General features: G+C 40.4%; 2 protein-coding genes across 6 annotated transcripts; one reads left to right on the top strand and one right to left on the bottom strand.

Annotated features, from left to right (window-relative positions):
- Positions 1-698: 698 nt before the first annotated feature.
- Positions 699-11829, bottom strand: YIPF1 (Yip1 domain family member 1). 4 transcript variants are annotated; one of them, XM_034779531.1, is made up of 10 exons: positions 11694-11829; positions 10414-10645; positions 6902-7065; positions 6284-6364; positions 6005-6092; positions 5760-5876; positions 4710-4876; positions 3822-4004; positions 2677-2771; positions 699-973 (listed from the first exon to the last, which is right to left on the bottom strand). In XM_034779531.1, exons 2-9 carry the CDS (start codon positions 10442-10444, stop codon positions 2682-2684), a joined length of 921 nt encoding a protein of 306 aa, XP_034635422.1. In that variant the 5' UTR covers positions 10445-10645; positions 11694-11829; the 3' UTR covers positions 699-973; positions 2677-2681. The 4 variants fall into 4 exon arrangements, with proteins under 4 accessions (XP_034635422.1, XP_034635423.1, XP_034635424.1 ...); XM_034779532.1 differs by having other exon boundaries at positions 10414-10515; positions 11694-11828; XM_034779533.1 differs by having other exon boundaries at positions 10414-10458; positions 11694-11825.
- Positions 11830-13337: 1508 nt separating this feature from the next.
- On the top strand, positions 13338-22919 carry DIO1 (iodothyronine deiodinase 1). Of its 2 annotated transcripts, XM_034778642.1 has the most exons (4): positions 13343-13758; positions 15690-15833; positions 21464-21663; positions 22794-22919. In XM_034778642.1, the coding sequence occupies exons 1-4, from the start codon at positions 13428-13430 to the stop codon at positions 22857-22859; spliced, it is 741 nt and encodes a 246-aa protein (XP_034634533.1). In that variant the 5' UTR covers positions 13343-13427; the 3' UTR covers positions 22860-22919. The 2 variants fall into 2 exon arrangements, with proteins under 2 accessions (XP_034634534.1, XP_034634533.1); XM_034778643.1 differs by lacking the exon at positions 15690-15833 and having other exon boundaries at positions 13338-13758.
- Positions 22920-22948: the final 29 nt, after the last annotated feature.

Raw genomic sequence — 22948 nt, 5'->3', positions numbered from 1 at the left:
ATTGCCATCTTGAGACATACACATGCTAGTCTTCATCTAGCTGGTACACTACGAACAGAAATACAGCCACGATGGCATGAGCAGCTACCCCTCCAAGATGATAGTCACCTGCAGGTGTGTCTAACTCCTCGTGCCACAGCAGCTACATTTTTATTTTTAGCACGGATCTATCGCCTCAAACCAGAGGTTTCACCTCTATCTCAAAAGGTAGCTATACCCACTATGGTGAGAGAAACCCCCAGGATGAAATTATTAATTTTATATCAAATGTAGAGCTTGGATAGTATGCATTAAATAATGCAATGTGAGGGATAAAAATAGTGAAAGTAACCATTTGCTGATTTCACAGAATGAGGCTGGGGTCCTGTGCAAAATTGTCCCTAATTACACAATCATGTACTATCAATTCATACACACAAGGGGGCCCAATAAAGGTTGCCTGGGAACCCTTCAGTCTGGCCTTAAATGCTTGATGTACAACCTTAAAATGGTCTTTTAAAAACAAGTATATTTTTTAAAAGTGTGATTTATAACTAATTCAGCAAAATTCTCTCCTCCATGCTGGTTTGTAATTTAGTCTTGTCAAATGAAGTGACCTGAAATATGTTTATCCCAATAGATTGACAGAAGTGAAATTATACAAGCTCTTTGGAAAAAAGATCATTAACAAACATCTCTCACCTGTGAAAGAACTAAAATTCAAAACCACCCTCTGGAGCATTTTATTCTGAGACATACACTGCAATGAGTGCAAGGTATGTAGAAATTAAGAAAAAAGAAAATCTCTGTACAAGGAATAAAATCAACAGTATTAGAAGTCTACTAGCATTCTGATGAGCATTTAGATGTCCATGAGTCATGTAACTGCACTAGCTCTTCCTTCTTTTTCAGTTTTTGCAATTTCCATTTTCTTCAGTGAAAAAATATCTAAAATAAAAATTACTGTACAGATGGGAAACAAAGGTGTTGTAATCTGAAAAACAGAGAAGTAGCACCTATCAATGTGAAAATTCTCCGCAGATAATAGATTAAAGTGTGTACATGCATTTGTGTCTAAAAAGAATTCTACCATAGCATTTCAGAATTCTATTAGTCACTTGGGATAAATTACTTTTTGGAGGAACACAAAATCTTCAGTTTATTCATTATTGATAATCGCGGTAAGTAAGGGCAATTAGATTGTGTCTGATCTTTGCTAGGATTAACTGGCTACATTGAGAAGAAGAAGTCTAAGAACAAGTACTAATAATGCTCTACTAAAAGAAGAGCAGGAGTACTTGTGGCACCTTAGAGACTAACAAATTTATTAGAGCATAAGCTTTCGTGGACTACAGCCCACTTCTTCGGATGCATCCGAAGAAGTGGGCTGTNTTCAAATCAGAAGATAGGGGAATATCTAACCTAACTTCTACACAATAGTTTTCAAAGCACCAGCTCCTGTATATAGGTAGATTGATGTTCTCTCTGAACATTTCTCTTAGTCTCTGAGGCATATGGACTGAATTCCATGTATGGGATGGTGTGAATTCTTGCTTCTTGATGGCCAGGGATACTGCTGATGCCAAACACTTGGATATAGAATAGGGTTAGAAGGTATGGGAGCTGGTCCACAGAAGGCTGAAGACCAAGGTGGGTGGGTGGGTGTGAGGAAAATTAGTAGAGCATTCAGAGTAGCAGCCGTGTTAGTCTGTATCCGCAAAAAGAAGAGCAGGAGTACTTGTGGCACCTTAGAGACTAACAAATTTATTAGAGCATAAGCTTTCGTGGACTACAGCCCACTTCTTCGGATGCATCCGAAGAAGTGGGCTGTAGTCCACGAAAGCTTATGCTCTAATAAATTTGTTAGTCTCTAAGGTGCCACAAGTACTCCTGCTCTTCTTTTTGCGGATACAGACTAACACGGCTGCTACTCTGAATGCTCTACTAATTTTCCTCACACCCACCCACCCACCTTTGGTCTTCAGCCTTCTGTGGACCAGCTCCCATACCTTCTAACCCTATTCTATATCCAAGTGTTTGGCATCAGCAGTATCCCTGGCCATCAAGAAGCAAGAATTCACACCATCCCATACATGGAATTCAGTCCATATGCCTCAGAGACTAAGAGAAATGTTCAGAGAGAACATCAATCTACCTATATACAGGAGCTGGTGCTTTGAAAACTATTGTGTAGAAGTTAGGTTAGATATTCCCCTATCTTCTGATTTGAATATTAATGAAACAAAGATACAATTTATAATCCCTTAATTTTTTTTGTTTGTTTTTTAAAGAATTTGGTTTGCACAATATGTATTTACTTTTAATAACCTCCATTAGCCCTTCAGCAAGTACATAGTTTTAAGTGGGGGAAAAACTCTTAGAGATAAATATTTATTAAGTAGAATTTTGTTTTGGTAATATTTGTTTACTGAGGGTAAACTTCAAGAAAAGGTAAAGCATCTAAGGAAGAGTTATTTTAATAGCCATAATACAACACTTGATCTTAGGGAAATGATAGGATACTGAATGGTATACATGTACAGATCAGCACAACATTTCTAAGAAGACCCACAGACTCTTTCCAACTTACTTGCAGTAACACAAGTTCAGCAAAAAGGGCCCCAGACATTTGTCTTCCTAATATTGGCAAGATTTTTGAAAAGTGACTAGAGCTGAAAATTTAGATTTAATTCTTACCTTATTTACTGAGTCTTTGTTGCTACTATTGTTCCATTTTGAGCAGCTGCAGTAGGTATAAGAACATTCAGGTCAGGAGCATCAAAAAAGTATGCCTACATTATTAGATGGGAGTGAGAGTGAGTTAGAAACAAGACAACTTCACCTTGACATGTTCATTTTCACAAGTTATATTTTATGGAGGTACAGTTTTAGCATTTAGGCAAATTTTAGCTCTTTTCAAAAAGTCATATTGTTAATTTAAAGAGTTTCTGTGGCAGGAGCTTGATGTCAGTTTATTTGGTTGCTTGTTACTTTACTGTTGGAGAAGAAAACAAAAATACCCACCACACAGAGACCCCATTGAACTTCCGCTGGAGACTGCTGGTGAAATCCTGGCCCCTCTGAAGTCGATAGCAGAACTCCTATTGACTTCATTGGAGCCAGGATTATGACCTCCATACGTTATAATTTGCATTGTACTGAATTTATGTACTTCCGAAGGCTAAAGGGTTTAAATGGACCTTCTTGAGTTTGAACCTGTGGTGCAAAGAATCAAACCTGAAGCTTGGATGATGCCTCCCCAGCTTTGTACAAAAAGGGAAAAAAAGTAGAAGTAGTTTATGTTCTCTTAGTTACACTTAGCACTAGATTTTCCTGTTTTTTTACTGAGATAGCAAGTTTGTGTCTTAGCTTTGTAATTTCTAATTATGTGTAAGTAGTATGTACAAAACAATATATATTGAACATTTGATAATTTTTAAAAGAATAATCTTTATACTTACCTGAATGAGATGTTAATTGCATATGATACAGATTAATGCTTTAAAAGGTTGCTGTCATAAATGCAAGGTATACTTAAGACTGCTATCTGAGGAACAATTTATGCTAAAAATGTAACCATCATTGCTACTTTTAGTGTAGAAACACTAGGGGAGAGATCTACAAAAATCTTTGTGCTATGTTTGAATATTCATGCCTGCCACATGTATTGAGATTTTTTTCAGAACAGCATCCTTATGTTTATGCTTTGCAATTATCAAGAGATCTGCTTAAACAAAAAGCTCCACAAACCCCCGTGATTGTAATACAAAGCTGTTACTGTACAGATTGATTTAAACTCAAATAATATATATCTTAGACGCTAAGAAAGAACATTATCATACCAAACAACCAATAGCAAGCAGGGCATGAAGAAGTACAACCGTCACCATAGTAGCCAGTGCAATCCTTCGGTTATCGTCTCTAACAGCAGGCCAAAATGTCATTACTAAAACTGACCCCGAAAGGCACAGAGCAAACATTACCAAGATCCATCGTACAGCTTTTTGTGGAATAATCCACAAAATCTGTTTAAAAAGAGAAAGAGAGAGAGTAAAAAAAGGCCTTCTTAAATATCAAGATACATTTATTTATGTCACTGTTTATAGCATTACAGCGCCATAGATCACATCCATTCATCAGGACTGTTAGCAAGTACTATTCATGCTTCATTTGGCACCAAAACATCAAGGTTTCTATCACCCCAAGCTAAGAGGAGACTCCATTAGCTGTATCAGTACCAAGGCTTACTAGCTAGAACCAATGAAATAATTGTATTAAATAAGAACAACTAAAGCTTACAGTGAGAGCACTTTAAAAAGAGTTCCACTGGTTTGAAAGAATTTACTAGTCCCTGAGATATTCTCTAAAATGACGAATACTAATGTAGGTGGTAAAATCTGTGGACATTTTTTAGGGTGCCAACTCTATGTCCTGTAGGCTGCAGCCACTGAAGGAAAATATCACAAATGAGAAGGTCTAATATCCCATCTAATTTATGTGGCATAAATACACAATAGGCAGCCTGTTACATAAATTTAAGGAGTTAGAGTACTCATGTCTCACAGGATACACATATGAATGTCATGTACTTTCCAGCCAATCTTTTCATTGGGAGGTAAAAACATACACCAGCCAACACATCCATGTACATTTTCTATTCTGACAACATTTAATAAAGACTCCTGAGATTTTCATAATACATTTGATTATGCTCTTTAGGCCATACTTACAGCTGTTGGAATATAAATAAAGAGTGAATAGCCATAGACACACACTATCTCAAGAAATGAGTAGGAGACTATATTCATAACTTTGCTATTTCTCCACATAAGGAATCCCCAGAGAGCCAGAGGAACCAGCCAAGCATAAGCATAGATAGCTGTTGCAGCTATGGACACTGTAAAGAAACATTAAAGAGATTTAGTAATACTAAACACCATCATTAATTTAATGTTTTGCTTCTAATTGAAGAGCTAACATTACAAAAAAAAGAAGATTACTTTAAGGAACAATGGCAACTTTTGCATTTATGTCCCTTTAAAAAAAAAAAAAAAAAAAAAAGCCTACCACTACTATAAATTAATACTTAAGCTTATAGGGGAAAGTTTATTTTTCTGTTTTCAGTATTTTTGCTTTGACTATATAAAAATGACATCAGTTTCAGTATTTTCTGTGGGTAGTCAATTTGCCATTTGTGTGGAACACTGGAAAGAAAAACCCACTTAAAAAAAAAAATACAAAAAGGATACTAAGGACCACTAAAACTGGGAGGAGCTCTCAGGAGGTGTAACATCTGAAGCTATTTTTAACTAATTTATTTTAAATTGACAGTAGTCCTTTAAACATGTCATGCATTTAAAAACAAGTGTTCTTTTATAGGTATTGCATTCTCTTTCACGATATAAAGGACAGCCAAAGAGCAGGCAATTGCTTTCCCACTCTCTAACGTCATTAGAGCAACACATAATGGTTAAGCTTCCTTTACTGATTTTGTATCCCAGCCTGAAGTAGGAACTTCAAGCCCTTTGTTAAGTGGACTGAGTGATTATTACTGTATGATCTGCTGAAATTCTATTTAACTTCTTACATGAACACTATCAAGAGATGTCTATTCACCTACAACTTTAATTATTTTTGCATCTGTCTTGAAGTGGAAAGAGACAGTTATTAAAAAGTTACGACAAAGCAAAGCTATGACTTCTACGTACAGATGTATTTGTTTAAAAGACAAACCTAAGTTATAAGAGATAAGGAAACAAGAATGAGAACTACTTACACACCTTTTCTGAACTCAGGCACATACTGGTATGCAGGTTTACCCAGATGGATGAAGAAATTTGAAAGATTACCACTAATAGCAATGGCAAAGACTAATGTGGCACATATCCAAAAAGGACCTTAAATGGAAACAAATCAATTTAACAAGATAGTACAAGGGTGGGGCACAGGAGAACTAATTTTAACAAAAGAATGAACTTCAATAATGTAGCTATTAAATAATATTAATGTGACAATTGGTACACACCATAAAGATCTGGATTGCTGCGGATATATAGTCTTACAAAGTTTTTTCCTGGTATTGGGAAAACCGAGCCTTTTATTCTGTCTAGGACCTAGGAAAAAAATATAATCATGTTACTGAAAACAAGAAAATGCACTATGAAATAACTATAAAGCATCTATAAATATTAGTCTACAGTTAAAACTGTTAAACCGCTATAATTCCCTTTGTGTGAAGTAAGATATTAATAATGTTTTCACCCCTCAGCCAAAAGGCCAAGAAGCGATTACTATTATTACAAACCTGGTATGTATCCACATCAAAGAAAGTCTGGTAGTATTCAAATGTCCAGAAGGGGGCACTTTTCTTCTGTCCTGCAAGTAACTTGAAGATAGGAAAGATAATTCAATAGAAATTATTACAATCATCCATTTTACTTAGTAAGTCATTGAAAGCCCAATAATATTACTTACACCATAGCTAGAATAATGGGAAGTAAGATAATTATTTCTCTCTTTCTCTGGTGTTTGTTAACAACAGAAGATATTTTCTATGGGGTTGCATATTCTAGATGTGCAAATAGTTTATGATTCCTACCTCCTTTTTGGTGAGGAGGTTTACAAGTAATATAACTTCCATTAATAATTAAATGTCTTGTTCAACTAGCCTTTCAAGTCTAAAAGCCTCAACCCACCACCTATACTGTATTACCACTAAGTCTCTTGAAGTCAACTACATCTGAGCTTCTTCCAGTCTCCACCTTATAATAGGTGTAAGTGGGAATTAAAGTATGCACTTCCATCAGTACTGACAGGGCCAGCAAGGAAGTTCCCTGTTCCTTCCTGATAAAAGTGTTGACTGTTGTAAAGGGTATTTAGATACATCATGTTGATGGGGGCATTATAGACGTGTTATTATTACCTCAGTTTTATCTGAGTCATCAGTCCCCAGTAACTCGTCATCCTCCTCTCTCCTAGAGTCTTGCAGAAGGCCATACTGATTCTTGGGGTTTTCACTAGGCTCATCAATACTTATTGTGGTGGCATCTGGGTTTCCTGCCAGCAAGTTAGCTGCATCATCAAATTCTGAAAATAAGCACATTACAAAAAAGGTGGTATTTTCAAGGTTTAATTAAAAAAAAAAAAGCTTCATTTTAAGACGGATATCTCATCAATCCTTAGGCCTTGTCTACACTAAAGTTTTGTTGATGCAAGTTACACAAACAATCCAAAACCACTATAACTACATTGCTTGTGTATGTTCACACAATGCTCCTTCTGTCAGTGGAGCGCATCCCCAGTTGATGCTCTAGCACTGACAGAGAGAGCAGTACACTGTGGGTAGCTATCCCACTGTGCTATTCGCTACCTTCTGCAGCTAGGAGTTGTGGGAAGGTGGAGTGGATCGCAGTGCATCATGGGTATGGGCTCAACATCCCATGATGCAGTTTTGTCTGTCCCATCATTCCATGGGCTTCAGATTGCATTTCACACCATTTTTCAACAGCCCCTGCAGCATAATTAGGGACTTCAACATCTCCTTTTGCTCCTCCTCTTTCACTTTTATCATCCGCTCCTTGCCCATTAAAATTTGCTCCTGGCTCTCCTTCCTGTCCTGGGTATTAGATAATTTTCATTTACTGTCTCTCTCCACGGCCTGTGTTCTTGTTTTTTGGTGTCTAAGGATTGGAGCACCTCTCGAAACATGTCCTCCTGGCTCCTCCTCACCCACACCGTCAGTGTGTAGGGGGTTCCCCTGAAGGCCACATCTACAGAAGCACAAGAAACAATAAACAGAAGCATGATTGTTAGTGTATTGACAGCATCGAATCATGACAGCATCAAACTATGATAGTAAAATACACCTTTTAAAATATGAAATAATCTCTCACTGTCCCTTGGCCAGAACATAGCTAAGGGAACACCCTAAACATGGTGAGTCAGCCGGGAGCAAGGGGGAAAGTGGGGACTAAAGATAGGCCAAAGGATCTAGGTGGTTTTTTAAGGGGATCACTGCAAACGACTAAGGACAAAATTGTAAATTCTGCCACCATTTTCTACAGGAGGGGGGGTCACTGAAACCGGTATCTCACTCCTGACCGTAAGCAAGAATGCAAGGGTACATCTCCTGCAGGCGTGCAGCTTCAGACCTGGTCCCTATGTTGGTTGCCTGTTTGCCACTTTGGTCCCTAAACAAGTGATTGCCAATTAGTGTGAAAAAGTTTCCTACAATGGGGGAAGGAATAAAGCAGCTCTGCCAAGGAACCTTCAGCAGAGGATTGGCGAGTACCTCCAGGAAAGTTTCCTATAGATCTCTCTGGAGGATTCTTGTGAAATCTTGATGTGCATTAACATACTGATCCGCCCTACTGCGTAGCTGCAAAGGGGAACGTGAAGCACGCGCAGACACAGCTAGTTGTGTATATTTCTATCCTTCAGCTCACTTCTAGCATATAACAAAGCAAAGGACAGCTATTCCTCATACAGCCAAGCAGCATCAACTCAAAAAGATCACTTACCAGAGCTCCCCTCTCCTGCATCATGTGTGCCAGAGATGGAGTGCTGGGACTGGCTCGAACCCTCCTGGGTCAAGAAGGGATCCTGGCTTGCCACGGTACAGGACAATTCTGTTGCCTGTCCCATCTCATCCTCCAGCTCAACCTCCTTGTCCACCACTTCATTCTCAGGGTTGAATCCATTGTCTGCTGTCTCCAGGCCCCCCAAAGTATCCACGGGGCTTTTAGAGGTGGTGGTGGGCTCACCGCCGAGGATGGCATCCAGCCCCCTATAGAAGCAGGTCTTCAGTGCAGCATCTGAGCAACGGTTTGATTCCCTTGCCTTTTGGTACGTCTGCTTGAGCTCCTTTATCTTTGCATGGCACTGATGTGTGTCCCGTTCGTAGTCCTTATCCAACATGCCACAAAGTTCCTATGGCTGGAGTGGAGCTGGGACTGCACAGCCTCCTCTCCCCACAGAGCCAGCAGATCAACAACCCAAGTATGCTCCAAGCGGGAAAGCGTTTGCTGCATGGCGCCACCATGGTCAGCTGCGAATATGCGATGTGAGCTCTCCATTCCAAGCAAACAGGAAGTGGAATTTCAAAAATTCCCAGGCTTTTAAAGGGGGAGAGGCAGATACCGGTGTACCTGGGTACAGGGCAGCGGAGTTTGAACTGCTGACCAGAGTGGTCAGGATGGGCATTGTGGGACACCTCCCGGAGGCCATTTACAGTGACATAACCAAGTGCAGTGGCTACACTGACACTTTTATCCTTAAAACTTTTCTCGCTTAGGGGTGTGAAAAAACATACCCTCCTCCCCGTCCCCTCCCCCCAAACAACAAAAGTTTTAACGATGAAAAGCACTGGTGTGGACAGCGCTTTGTCCGCGGGAGCCATGCTCCTGGTGACAAAGCCACCACCCCTCATTGGAGATGGTTTTATTTTGTCGCCGGAAGAGCTCTCTCCCAGCGATAAAGAGCGGCTACACAGCGCACCTTACAACAGCGCGGCTGCAGTGGCACAGCCGCACCATTGTAAGATGCACAGTGTAGACATAACTTTTGTCAATACACCTTTGTTGCAAAAAGCTCTACACCTCTCGCTGGGGTGGTTTTATTTTGTTGACAAAGCAGGAGAGTTTTGTGGGTGGAAGGAGCACTGTAGAGTATAAACCTCCACTGTTTTGTCGATGAAAACTGACTTTTGTCGACAAAACTCTGTAGTGTAGACAAGGCCTTAGGGTCCATGTTACTAGCGTGGGCACACCTAGTGTGAATTGTTTCCTAAAGCCTCAACTAGCTCAGATTAAGCTGGGTGCTCGTTCAGTTAATGGAGTGCTGTGCCTTCTCTCCAACTAGTCTGCCTTCTGTGTGCGCTAACGATATATCACAGACTTAGGTCCCCATCCTTCAGTCAGAGGCACTGGACAGACCTTTATATCCACAAGCTGTCAAGTGGGGCCCTACACTGGTGCACGCAGCTGCCCGTGCAGAACAGATTTATGATTAGACAGCCTTAGCCCTCAAAGATATCTAATTTAGAAATAACTTTATCTTTAAAAATAAGTTTGACACTATATCCATTTCAAGGTCTGATCCTATGTATAGGAGAGAATGTTCTCATCTCTGCACCCAGTGGGCCAGTTCTGCTCAGCTTAAGCTCCGAATTTACACAAGTGTAACCAGTGTTTTCAGTCAAGATAGAAATAACATTTAATCACCTAAGTGCTTTGAGATACTCATCTAAAAAGATGCTATGCAAGAGTGAAACAGTTAAAGACATTATTTGTGTAAACTTGCGTTACTTAAACTCACATTCACAGGGACCCAAAGCAAAGGCTGCAACCACTTAAAAAGAATCAATTACTGTCACTTATTCATTTTCCTTAACATGAAAGTTTTGGCCCAATTAACAAGTGTAATTTGACAATTTACCTTGAAACTTTAAATCATCCACAGTCGCCATTCATTCGCTAGGCTCTAGAACGAGTATTCAGAACTTTAAAATATCTGAATAGCAGATCAAAAGTTAAACATCTAAAATGAAAAATAAGTGACTGAAAATATTTTTAAAATGCAGATTTTCTCTCAATACATTGATGAAACAGGTATTTGTAGTTTCCCCCTCTCTTCAGCATGAATAGTATAGTTAAGGTATTAAGATTTCCTGAAAAAACATAGAAGTTTAGATATTATGTCGTCATTATACTCAAGCATATAAGGAGATGTAAAACTACAGTTCTGATGTTTGTGGTAATTAAAATCTGATACCACAGAGTAAGGGCTTATTCCTAATATCCTGTCCAAATACCACTTTGGCTAGTTACATTTTCCTTTCTTTTCCCCCTACCGTAGTTAATATTAATGTGATATTCTTCATTTCTTGTCCTAACCTATTGTACAATGTTCCTGTCCTGTGCACAGTTAGATAGTTAGTTTCACCCCAGAAAAGGTGTATTTCCATGGTGGGCACATATACTTCAGCTACCTCATAAGAGTGTTGCAGAGTGCAATGCATTTCTGAAGACATATGAAGATCCTTAACTAAGCAATATAGCAATGATTGAACAAGTTAAGGGGGACATTCATGGGGCAGTTTCCACCCTTTCCAAAAGTCCCTGCATCTTGCCCTAAGGCACAAGCAGCAACCAGCGCTGTAGGGACAGAAAGGCAGCTCCCACGGGAGGGTCGGGACTTGTCCTCTTCCTTCATGGGCTTAGGGTGACCAGATGTCCCGATCTTATAGGGACAGTCCTGATTTTTGGGTCTTTTTTTTTTTTATATAGGCGCCTATTACCCCCCCAACCCCTGTCCCGATTTTTCACACTTGCTGTCTGGTCACCCTACATGGGCTAGTCACACACGGGTGACGTATGGTCCGTTCAGCTGATGTCAGGTGGGGTGAGTTGGACAAGGAACCCTGAACATCTCCGGGAGAAGTGGGGGGGGGGGGAAGAGACGTGTCCCCTCCGTGTGGGGGACAAAGGGGAGGGAGACGGGGGTAGCTCCCCTACCAGCACCCCCCGAAATGCACACGCCGGGGAGACTAGGAAGGATCTGGGCACAGGGGAAAGGGCAGAGCACCTGGACCCCCAGCCCCGCCCCCACAGCTACCGGGACCCGGCCTTTGCCCCACCCCCAGCCCACACCAGGGGGAGGCTCTCCGCGGCCTGAGAGGGGCGAGGGGAGAAGCCGGTCCGGCCCAGGGCGCTCACCTGGCGGGGCCGGGCGGCTCGCGAGGGTGAGGGGTGTGGTGGCCTCCAAAAGCTCGGCCGGGCGCTGAGAAGATAAGCGGGAGGCACTAAGGCCACCCCTACGGAGCTGGTGTTGCCGGAAACGAGAAACTAACCGCTCCCCTCGCTCCACCCTATTAAAGCGACAGGCGCCTCTTGGCAGCGCCAGCCAATCAGGAGCTCAGCTGCTCTCTTCCCTCCCCCTCCCAAACTGGCCTCAGCCACATTGGTAGCGCCAGCCAATCAGGAGCTCAGCTACTCTCTCTCCCCCCCCCAAAAAAAACAGGCCTGAGCCACATTGGTAGCGCCAGCCAATCAGGAGCTCAGCAGCTCGCTCTCGCCCTCTCTCTCTTAAAGAGGTAGTGCATGCTATGGGGAGGGGACCAGTAGGAGCAGTCTGTCTGCCTGCGCCATCCCCCCGGGGGAAGGCGGGTTTGTATAATCCACATACACAAGCAGTAGCTGGCAGCGTGCTCGGCAGCTGTGACCAGCACGAGCTGGGCAAGTCCCCCCCCACCCCCCCCCACACACACTCATGCCAACAGAACCTTTACATACATGTATCAGAGTAGCAGCCGTGTTAGTCCCTATCCGCAAAAAGAACAGGAGTACTTGTGGCACCTTAGAGATTAACAAATTTATCTGTACGAGTAAAACTAAATTTGTTAGTTTCTAAGGTGCCACAAGTACTCCTGTTCTTTTTACATACATGTAAACATCCTCAGCCATTTGCTGCTTCACAGCTCACAGAACAACTATTGCAAGAATTGTTACAGATTTTTGTAAAAAGGGACTATTTCTTGTATCGCTTCACTTGTAAAGTCAGATAGGATTTTATTTTATTTCTTTGGTGAGTAGGGGCAGGAGGGAATCAAGCGATAGTCCTGATATTTTTGTAGGCTTCAAAACATTCTTAAAATAGTTTTTTCGGTAATCTATGTAGCATTCCCAGAATGCAAGGATTTACTGGGGTGAGCTGCGTAACTCATGATGATAAATTTTTTATCATACTGACATATATATATATATATGAATACTTCTTTCTTTCAGGAATTATGTTGAAAGGATTTGTAGAAGAAGGGGTTAAGCCTTTAATGACAATAGCAGGGAATCATGGAATGTTTGCTGAACATATAGAGCCTTTATTGGTTAATTAGCTAATGTTTCTACAGTGCTTTGAAAATGTAAACTCTTATATAAGAGCTAAGGCGGCAGGGCCCAAACCTTGGAAATTTATTCATGTACTTAACTTCAAGCACAAGTAGTCCCAGGGACTTCAGTAGGACTACCTATGTGAGTAAAATAAAGCAAGTGCTTATTTTCAGGATTGGGTCCCAAGTTATTACCACCTTTATTCTGCCAGAAAAGCATCCAGTATGTAGTCAGTCCTCTCATTTGTAATGCATGGAATGCATTTCGGAATAAGCCTTAGATGTGCATTAATACAATTAACAGTAATAAAACATTCTTTATTGCAATTAACATCCTGATTTATTTTCAAGAGACACAGTGTAGTAGTGGACCATATTCTGGTCTCATTCACACCCTGTGCACTGACGTGAGTGGGACTGTGGGAGGGTAGAATTGGCCAGACACGTGAATGACTTTCCAGCCACTATCCCCTTAGCCTCAGCCTCATTTCCCCTCCTCCTTTACCTTTGCTCCAGCTCCCTTACACTGTTTTCCTTTGGAAGCAGTCTGTCTGCCTCTGACAAAATGTTCAAAATCAGGGTAATTATACAAAAGACCTTGATTCTTTTGTATGTATCGCTGTGTGTTGCTGTTGGTAAAATGCTGATGATATTGTTCCCGGAAATGATGAAAAGATATATTCTAAAACAGGGGCAAAAGAGCAGCATAAGCACGAATCCAAATTTCAGCTATGAGAACTGGGGTCCAACTTTCTTCAACTTGAAATATTTACTCTTTGTTTTGAAAGTGAAGTGGAAAAGACTGGAAGATGAAGCATTTTTAGGACATAATGCTCCCAACACCCCAGTGGCAGACTTCAGGGATGAAATGCATCACATCTTGGACTTCATGCAAGGTCAGTAAAATCATCCAAATAGGTTGGGTCCTTATGCTTAGGATGGTAAATTAAACAGACCGTTATATTCAAACAGTCTGAGACACGTTGTCTGGAGATTGGGGGACTAAGTGATGGTTAGAGGGTTCAATTACAGTGTCTGCAAACCAGTTTAAATTAAAAGTAACTATCTGCAGAGGGATTTGTTAAGTAGAAAAGAATATATCACATTCTAACACTGGGGTTTCTCAACCATCTGGTGGTTTTAGAGAAAATCTATGTGTTTGTCTTTGCTAATGCACTATTACAGTTTTCTAATGCATACAGCTATTTGTGGCCTACTGTCATGGATGTGGGGCGGGGGGGGGAGCATCTGTTTACTGAAAACCAATACAATAACTTGTCATGGTGAAAGAAGAGGCAAATATAACCAGAACCATGTACTTAATATATTTTGTATACTGTTATACACAAGTGGAGAAAGCCTGTACACCACCATCATTAATCAGATTAAAGTCCAGAAAATGGATGATGTTTGTTACAAAATAATGCTGAGAGAGAAAAATTTGGTTTGTACTTTGTCCTCCACTTTGATCTTTGTAGCACACATTCTTAATCATTAAGCTGCACAGTCTAGTACCCAGTATATTAACCAGGGCTTAAAAACCCCAAACAACACAATTTCAAAATTGATATAGCATGGTTTGTATATCAGAAAGGTATCCACAATGTATTCGGAAGTGGGTCCAAGCTTAGACCTTTCCAAAGTGTGATAAAATGATAGCATCAGATTTTGAAATTAAGCACAGCCAATAAGGAGATCATATACAATTTCAAATTAAATTATATGACCCTGGACTAAAATAGATTTTTTTAGGTTCTTGGAAGCACTCTTAAATCAAGGTCCTGCAAACACAAGAAAGTGTTCCTGTAAATATTTGTGCAGAGGCTTTTTGTTAGGTCCATGCATAGGCGTTTGGGGGATCTGGCCCTTAAGCACTAAGCAATCTGGGGCAGGAAACATTTACTTCTGTGGCTTGTACTGCAGTTGTTTAATAAATAATAACAACGAATAATTAAAGTTCTGTCTGGACAAGAAAATTGCCGAATCACATTTAAATCATGAAAGCCTGGGATGCATTATCAAAAATATGGCTAAAGTTTTCAGATCTGGATGTCTGTAACTAGGTTCCCATGACAAAATGTAGGCACCTAAATAAAAAGGAACCGATTTTCAGAATCTGTAACGTCCCCTGACATCAGCTGGAGCTGTGGGAACTCAACATTTCTGAAAAAGCAAGACATTTGTAATTAGATGCCTAAAAATGCATTTGAGAGCCTAAATTTAGGCATTCTGGTTTGAAAATGTGGGCCTTCATGGGGTTTATTCTTTAAGGAACATGCAGAATATTTTTTTAAGTACCTTCATACTAATTTGCTTTACAGTAGCATTTAGAGACCTCACCTGAGATTGAGAGCCCATTGTTCTAGTTGCTGTACATACATTTAGTAAAACAGAGCTCCGCCACCCCAAAATGCTTACAGTCTAAGGCTTGGATCCTGCAATGAACTCCATGTGGGAAGATGCCTGCGCCTGTATGGAGCCCCATTGACTCCACTGGGGCTTTGCGTGGGCATAGGAGTCTGTGTTCATAAAGCTTATTGTAGGATTGGGGTCTGAATAAACCAGACAGGGCCAAGGTGGGAGAAGGAAAGAATTACTTTGTCTATTTTTACATACTGATACTGAGGTACAGAGAAACTAATGGCCTGATTTTCAGAAGAGCTCAGCACCTTTGAAAAATCAGGTGATCAGTGTGACTTGCCCAGGATAATACAGGAAGTGTGTGACAAGTCTAAGAATGGAGCCCAGATTTGAGCCCAGGCCTTAACCCTAACCCTGTCCTTTCTCTCATCACCCGATTAACATGACTGTTTCATGTCTGTTACAGACAACAGGCCTTTAGTCCTGAATTTTGGAAGCTGCACCTGACCTTCATTTCTTTTCAAATTCAGCGAGTTCAACAAGCTTGTTGAAGATTTTAACTCCATAGCAGATTTCCTTATAATCTATATTGAAGAAGCTCATGCAACAGGTACAGTATAGAAAGCAAAACATATAAATGTATGATGAAGCATAAAGATATGGATCCTTCTGTCTGAATCATGGTAGGGGGAAGGGCTCAACCTCTCTGGAGCTTCTGGTTTATGTTTTATATTCCTAAAAGTTCATGCTTCAGGGTTTCAGCTGGCCACCCACAGGGGTCAGGAAAGGATATTTCCCCCCCAGTATAGTCTGTGTTTTTTTTTAAATCTCCTGCCTCTAAAGCATCAGAGATGGTCATAGCTGGAGATGAGACATTAGATGAGGATGGCCAGGACACCGAGCAGTCTCTCTCTCTCTCTCTCTCTCTCAGGTGTTTGGCTGGCTGACTCTAACTCACATGCTCAGGGTCTAAATGATTACCGTATGTGGGGTCAGGAAGGAATTTTCTGCCAGGTCAGATTGGCGGTGACCTTGGGGGAGAGGGTTGCCTTCCCTGCAGCATGTGGGTGCGTGTCACTTTCCAGGATTATCTAGATATCTATCACTTAATCATTTCCCAGCCACTGCAGGGGTTTTGGGCACTGGTGCACCTGCGTCTCTCCTATTCTGTGCCTGTGGCACATAGTTTAGTCACCTCTGGGCTCTAAATCTTTGGTCTTATTTCGGTTGTTGGGTTTAATAGGCAGTGCTGGGTGGTGTTGGTGGCCAGTGATACACAGGAGGTCAGACTATGATCTGGTCCTTCCTTCTGGCCTTAAACTCTATGACTCAATATACAGTATATTTGAGAGAAGAATGAAACTGCAAACAGAAAGGAAAAATCTACTGAAATTCAAAGTAACTGTGTCAACGTAAAGAACCAGTTTTGGGCCCTAATCCTGCAATCACTTGTGCACATGCTTAAACTTTACACATAAGTCATTCAGTTTAAGATAATATGAAGATACTTATGTGTAAAGTTGAACACATGTAAGTCTTTTCTAGATTGCGGCCCTGATCTTAGTCTGCATATAAGCACATCAGAATATCCATACTAGATCAGAGCAGCAGTCCATCTAGCCCAGTATGTGGTCTTCCAACAGTGGCCTGTGCCAGATGCTTCAAAGGGAAAGAAGAGAACCGGGCAATTTTGAGTGAGCCATCCCCTGTCGTCCACTCCCAGCTTCTGGCAGTTGGAGATATAGACACCTGGAGCATGAGATAATAGCCACTGATAGACCTATGCTCCATAAATTTACCTAATTCTTTTTTTAACTCAGTTATACTTTTGGCCTTCACAACATCCAATGGCAAGTAGTTGCACAAGTTGACTGCATTGTGTGAACTACTTCCTTGTGTTTGTTTTAAACCATCTATTAATTTCATCAGATGACCCCCAGTTCTTGTGCTATGTAAATCACTTCCTTATTCACTTTCTCCACACCATTCATAATGTTATAGATCTCTTATCATATCCCCCCTTAGTTATCTTTTTTCCAAGATGAACAGTCCCAGAATTTTTAATCTCTCCTTTTACAGAAGTTGTTCCATACTCCTCCTCATTTTTGTTGCTCTTCTCTGTACCTTTTTTGATTCTAATATATCTTTTTTGAGATGGGGCGACCAGAACTGTCCACACTATTCACTGTGGGTGTACCATAGATTTATATAGTGGCATTATGATATGTTCTGTCTTATTATCTATCCCTTTACTAATGGTCCTAACATTTTGTTAGCTTTTTTGACTGCCACTGCACATTAAGCAGCTGTTTTCAGAGAACTATCCACAATGACTCCAAGATCTCTTTCTTGAGATCAGCTACAAGATCTTGAGATCTTGGGAACAGCTACTTTAGATCCCATCATTTTGTATGTATAGTGGAAATTATGTTTTTCAATGTGCATTACTTTGCAGTTATCAACATTGAATTTCATCTTCCATTTTGTTGCCCAGCCGCCCAATTTATTGAGATCCGTTTGTAACTCTTTGCAATCAGCTTTGGATTTAACTATCTTGAATAATTTTCTATCTTCTGCAAATTTTGTCAGCTCACCGTTCTCCCCTTTTTCCAGATTATTTGTGAATATGTTGAACAACATTGGTCCCAGTACAGATAGTTGGGGGACCCCGCTATTTACCTCAACATTCTGAAAAATGACCATTTATTCCTACCCTTTGTTTCCTGGCTTTTAACTAGTTGCTGATCCATGAGAGGACCTTCCTTCTTATCCCAGGACTGCTTACTTTGCTTAAGAGCCTTTGGTGTGCGACCTACTCAAAGGCTTTCTGAAAGTCCAAGTACACTATATCCACTGGCTCACCCTTGTCCACATGCTGGTTAACACCCTCAAAGAATTCTAATAGATTAGTGAGGCATGATTACCCTCTACGAAAAACGTGTTGACTCATTCCCAACATATTGTGTTTATCTGTGTGATAATTCTGTTCTTTGCTATCTTTTCAGTCAATTTGCCTGGTACTGAAGTTAGGCTTAATGGCCTGTAATTGCCAGGATCACCATTGGAGCCTTTTTAATAATTAGCATCACATTAGCTACCCTCCAGTCATCTGGTACAGATGGTGATTTAAGCGACATGTTACGTACCACAGTTAGTAGATCTGCAATTTCATATTTGACTTCCTTCGGAACTCTTGGGTGAATATCATCTGGTCCTAGTGTAGGGTGACCAGATGTCCCGATTTTATAGGGACAGTCCTGATTTTTGGGTCTTTTTCTTATATAGGCTCCAATTACCCCCCACCCCATGTCCCGATTTTTCACATTTGCTATCTGGTCACCCTATCCTAGTGACTTACTACTGTCTACTTTACTGTGTCTTTAGCTAGTTGCTCTTCAAATTCTTTCTTGGCCTGCCTAATTATGCTTTTACATTTGACTTGCCAGAGTTTAAGGTTTTTTTTATTTTACTCAGTAGGATTTAACTTCTAAATTTTAAAGGATGCCTTTTTACCTCTAACCACATCTTTTACTCTGCTGTTTACCCATGGTGGCATTTTTTTGATCCTCTGTTCTTTTTTTTTTGGGGGGGGGGAGAACAAGGGGGTGTGCTATATTTAGTCTGAGCCTTTCTTGTGGTGTTTTTAAATAGTTTCCATGCAATTTTTAGGCATTTCACCCCTGAGACTGTTCCTTTTAATTTCTGTTTAACTAGCTTCCTAATATTTGTGTGGTTCCCCTTTTTGAAGTTAAATGCTACTGTGATGGGTTTCTTTGACAATTTTCCCCCTGTGAGGATGTTAAATTTAATTATGTTATGGTCACTATTACTGAGCAGTTCAGCTGTATTCACCTCTTGGACCAGATCCTGTGCTCCACTCAGGACTAAATCAAGAATTGCCTCTCTTCTTATGGGTTCCATAACAAGCTGCTCCAAGAAGCAATCATTTATGATGTCTAGGCATTTTACCTCTGGATCCTGTCCTGAGGTGACATATACCCAGTCAATAGAAGGATCATTGACATCTCCCATTACTGTTAAAAAAAAAAAAAAACACACACATTTGGGCCTTGTCTAGACTATGAAGTCAGCACATGTTAGTTTTTAGAAGTCCATGATAGACAAGGCACACTGCCTTTAACATGTACGAAAGGGAGGACTTTAGGCTTTAATTTGAGCAGTTTAGCACATATTAATTAAAAATATGTACTGCTTATCCATACTACAATTTTAGCTAACACCACACCATTTATCCAGGCTAGAGAAGGCCTTTGAGAACACAATCTCTGCACTCTACATTCTAAAAGTGTGACACCTTCCTATTTCTATTAAATAGTTATGGAACAGCTGAAAATGACATATCCTCTAGTTTTTAAAAAAGCTTGCTTACGTTACCCATTTTACATTTAAAATATTTAAATAGTATTTACATCATACCAATTTGAAGGAATAAAATGGTGAGTGCGTGCCAGCAATTGTTTGTATATTAATGAGAAAGACAGACTATCTTAATTTGCAAAATCAGTTTAAAATTTGTAAGAAACATACCCCATTTCCAGAGATCTGAAATCAGAGATCTAGAGGACCAGAAACAGCAGTGAGCAGCAGCCAGTCAGTAGAGTGGTTAGAACTCCTGGACACTGATGGCTACCAGTTGGAAACGATATATACTGTATTTCAAATTGTACCTACAGCATCAGGGGTGCAATGATCTTCTGAAACCTAAGTATTTTAACTCAGAAAAGTTATGTGGGAAAGAAAATAATTCCCTCTGTCACAGGTGTTACAATTTAACACTTTAAACTAGCTAGCAAATCCCTATGTGGTTATATCGGATATTCACACAGCTAGAACTTCAAGATAATGAGATGCCACCTTTCATTATAAGCCTACCATAGATACATAGAGAGGGAGAGAGAGAGTGTTTCACTTTTATATCTATATAAGGTGCATATTATCATCCCTGTTTTATAGATGGGGAAACCGAGGCATAGATAAATGAAGGGCTGCATTTTTGGAAGTGTCCACTTATCTTGGGTGCCCAACTTAACAACCCTATGCTCTCATTTTCAAAAGTTCTGAGCACTCACAGAATCCCATTGATCATAGTGGGAGCTGTCAGTGCTCAAGCTCTGATCAATATCCTGTTCTTTAGGTGCCAAACTGGGCTCCAAAAAATTGAAGCCTCCCAAAATTATGTGGACAGTTATGAAAAATAGGGTTAAGTGACTTACTCCAGTGTGAATGGCAGAGTGGTATGAAAACTCAAAGTTTCCCATTTCCCATCTTCTTTATGAAGAGCTCAATACACTGTGTAGGCGTGTGACCCTCCCTTGCTGTCAATCTCCGAGAGAGGCCACGCCTCTTTGCTACAACTGCCTTCCTGTAAGTTTAAATGTCTTGCAATTTCTTTGGTTACTCAGGTTATTAACATAGCTATTGACATTATATCATATATAGATTAATGTGCATAATGTTACAGGCAGGGCTAGTAGCACTGCCTGTTGTTGAGTTTCTCTGACACTTCCCCTTTCAAACTATTTTTCAGTTGCTCATAACTTTGCCAAACTTTATCCATTTGGGCTGAAATTTACCATGCTGGGGATCTGCCTCAAGCTGGCGGATTTTTAAATGTCAGAAAAATGGTTCAGCTGTTTCCAAGAACAAGGCTAGGAAAAAAAATATAATTTGCCCATATTAAAAAATTCAGCAATCTTTTCTTTGGACAGATTTAGTAGGGACTTGAAATTTGTGTGAGGGATATATATACCTTTTGCCATCCCTGTGAAAATCCACCCAAATTTGGCCAAGTTATAAACCCTTTAAAAAAAAAATCACGGTTAGCACATGCTCAATAGAGACGACTTTCAGCAGCTACATTTCTGAAGATTCGTTCTGAAGTGGGCATGTTCCAGCCTGGGGCTGGGCAAGACTTTCTCTGCAAATGTAGCTCTGGGCTGCTGAGAGCCATGCTGGGTTTGAGCACCTGAAAAGAGCAGGGGAATGGTGTATCCTGTGCTCTCAATGGTATGTGATCATGTAAATGAAAACTGTATCATAATGCATATGCTCAAGCAGTCTGAATTAAGTTGCACAGGCAATCCTAATTCTGGCATTTCTTAGTGCTTGACTTTGCAACCTTGATAATGTTCTTTTAACATGATTTTTGGGGCATGTACACACACAATATATAATCACTTTTCCCTCTCTCCCCCCCCCCCTTTTTTTTTTTTTTTGAAGATGGATGGGCTTTTAAAAACAACATTGTTATTAATAATCACCGAAACCTTCAAGATCGAAAAAAGGCTGCACAATTTCTTCTGAAAGAGAATCCTTTATGCCCAGTGGTTTTAGATACTATGGAAAACCTGAGCAGTTCAAAATACGCAGCTCTGCCAGAAAGACTTTATCTGGTGCAAGGAGGAAAGGTTGTCTATAAGGTAATGAACTCTGAACACATTACAGTGTGGTTTTAACTTTTAAAAATACCCATGTAATATCCCATAGCATATCTGATGGGCAAACAATTAACATTTTTCATTGTGTTCCATTTTTAACAACTTTACAATTAACTTTAAGCACATTTCAGAGTAGCAGCCGTGTTAGTCTGTATCCGCAAAAAGAACAGGAGTACTTGTGACACCTTAGCGACTAACAAATTTATTAGAGCATAAGCTTTCGTGGGCTACTGCCCACTTCTTCGGATGCATATGCAGTAGCCCACGAAAGCTTATGCTCTAATAAATTTGTTAGTCTCTAAGGTGCCACAAGTACTCCTGTTCTTTTTAAGCACATTGTTCATTGAATAATGATTAGCAACAAAAAAGTCTTGGCACTGATGTATATTTTTGATGTATGTCTTGGCTCTGCCTCACTATTTATGTAGTCCTTCCTAAAGAGATAAAGTGAAAGCATACTGAGCACAGGGCTGGAAACAAAGAAACCTTACATTCTAACTCCAGCTGTTTCCCCAACTTGTTGGTTGGCCTTAACCTCTGCATAAAAGTCTACCCAGGTGTAAAATGAGGACAATACTACTAACCTATCTCACAAGGCTGTTTTGAAGTTTGAGTTAATATTTGCATAGTATTTAGATATATAAAGTGCTAATTATTATCTGGTAACTGGAGACCATGCCCTTTTACAAGAGTCTACTTCTATTTAATTTAGATTATCTTTCAAGTTCCAGCATTAAACTTTCTAGCAGTTAAAACCTTCTTTTACTGTGTAATTTACTATACTGATATATAGCTAAAAGTCTGTACACAAGACATTAGGACAGACTCTCTCCTGTGCTGTTTCTGCTTGGTGCGGGAGAAAGGGTGGCCATTAGGCAGCCACTTAAGGCTCCCTGATTATCTAGCTGGCTCTGGTGCAGGCTGCTCTAACCTGTGCACAGCTGGCAATGGGTCCCAAGGGTTCATCTACCAGCTGAGCAGAGTTGCAGTGCAACACACTCAGGTCACTCCTCTGGGTGGGTGGGGCAGGAGATGGCCATGTCAACTATGCACCCCTGGAGACTCCCCCATAGAGTATATCTGAACAATACTGTATTTTATTTACTTTACAGGGTGGAGTGGGACCTTGGAATTATCATCCAGAGGACATACGTGCAATCTTGGAAAAACTAAAATAGGTGAACAAATCAGAATCCCCAAGTATAAAGTGGTCTATCTGGAAAAAGTGGTCCCTGACCTTTTTTAAAATATATTTTTACTGCTGTTT

The sequence above is a fragment of the Trachemys scripta genome, chromosome 8 (genome assembly GCF_013100865.1).
Source record: "Trachemys scripta elegans isolate TJP31775 chromosome 8, CAS_Tse_1.0, whole genome shotgun sequence".
In the NCBI taxonomy this organism is placed as follows: Eukaryota; Metazoa; Chordata; order Testudines; family Emydidae; genus Trachemys; species Trachemys scripta.
Note: the sequence above shows the minus strand (reverse complement) of the source record. Positions and strands in the feature narration are given on the sequence as shown.